Source organism: Erythrolamprus reginae, chromosome 10, assembly GCF_031021105.1.
Source record: "Erythrolamprus reginae isolate rEryReg1 chromosome 10, rEryReg1.hap1, whole genome shotgun sequence".
Classification (NCBI taxonomy): domain Eukaryota; kingdom Metazoa; phylum Chordata; class Lepidosauria; order Squamata; family Dipsadidae; genus Erythrolamprus; species Erythrolamprus reginae.
This window is the reverse complement of record NC_091959.1, coordinates 42,292,185-42,293,789: the sequence shown is the minus strand read 5'-3', so window position 1 is coordinate 42,293,789 and position 1,605 is coordinate 42,292,185. Positions and strand designations below refer to the sequence as shown.

General features: G+C 48.5%; 1 protein-coding gene across 1 annotated transcript; it reads left to right on the top strand.

Moving 5' to 3' along the window:
- LOC139172933 (testis-specific serine/threonine-protein kinase 2-like) lies at nucleotides 1–1,161 on the top strand. Its single transcript, XM_070762274.1, has one exon. The coding sequence runs from the start codon at nucleotides 1–3 to the stop codon at nucleotides 1,159–1,161; it is 1,161 nt and encodes a 386-aa protein (XP_070618375.1).
- The last annotated feature ends 444 nt before the right edge of the window (nucleotides 1,162–1,605 follow it).

Here is a 1,605-nt window from a genome sequence, read left to right as displayed (position 1 = left end):
ATGACCACACGCCATGGAACGGACCCTCAATGGCTGAACGCGTACGTCAACCATGTGACCAAACTTCTCATAAACACAGCCTGCAGCATCATGGACGATGCTGCTATCCTTAAAAAAAGAGGTTACATCATGGGCGGGAATTTGGGCGAGGGGTCCTATGCCAAAGTGAAATCTGCCTTCTCGGAGCGGCTGAAGTTCGATGTCGCTATCAAAATCATCGACCGAAAGAAAGCGCCTCCCGATTTTTTGGAGCGGTTTCTCCCGAGAGAGATAGACATCTTGGCCAAAGTCAACCACCACTCCATCATCAAAACGTACGAGATCTTCGAGACCTCCAATGGCAAAGTCTATATTGTGATGGAGCTCGGTGTCCAGGGCGACTTGTTGGAATTCATCAAGATGAAAGGGGAGATGCCCGAAGACATCGCCCGTAAGATGTTCCGTCAACTGTGCACCGCGATTAAATACTGCCACGACAGCGACATCGTCCACCGGGATTTGAAATGCGAAAACCTTCTGCTAGACAAAGATTACCACATTAAACTTTCGGACTTTGGTTTCGCCAAACGCCTGGTTCGGGACGAAGATGGCAAAGTTATTTACAGCAAAACGTTCTGTGGTTCTGCTGCTTACGCCGCCCCGGAGGTCTTGCAGGGAATCCCTTACGAGCCCAAAATATACGACATGTGGAGTCTGGGTGTCATTCTGTACATCATGGTCTGCGGCTCTATGCCTTACGACGACTCGAACATCCGGAAAATGTTACGGTTGCAGAAGGAGCATAGGGTGCACTTCCCCAAGTCCAAAAACCTGACCATTGAATGCAAAGATCTCATCTACCGCATGCTTCAACCCGACGTGACCCGGCGGTTGCGCATCGAAGAGGTTTTAAGTCACGTATGGATGCAGCCCAGCAAAGCCAAAGCGTTGTCGACCACGTCCATCGGGAAGAACGGAGAGACCTCGCGGAGCACGGCCGAGCAAAAGTCGGAGCACCGAACCGAACGGGAGAAGACCCACAAAAGCGAATCCAAACAAACCATCGTCTCCAACGTGACTCCTCGGCTGGAAGCGGTCGAAGAAGTGGAGGAGGTCCCCGAAGGAGACAGGCACGAAGAAGAAGTGGAGAAGATTGCAGAGGAGTTCGAAAGCAACCTTTGATGATCTTCTTTCGACGGAGGCCCTGGCCCCAAAGCAGCAAGAGCATCGCGTAACAGGTAGCCCACGTAACCGACTGGAGAGAGCGATGCGCGGAATGAAGATCAAGAGCTAAAACGGAAGACGCAATCTGAAACTAAAGACCATGTACTGAACAAGCCTTTCTGAATCAGCACCTCATTATAGGCAAAAAGGGCATTTTATTAAATATTTTTTTAAATGGATAAAACCACTGGGTTGTAGTTGGCAACTACGGGTGAATCTTACCCAAACATGCAGAAGGCAAGAAAGACGTGGTTCAACTCCCGGAATGGGACAATTCTCCACGGCAAACTCGCCAGAGGACAATTCTAATAATTCAATTTAATGTTTTTTTTTAATTAAAATGCATTTTAATTTTCATCATTCACATTTCATTTCCTCTCTCCTTTGGCATCCTTGCTTTAA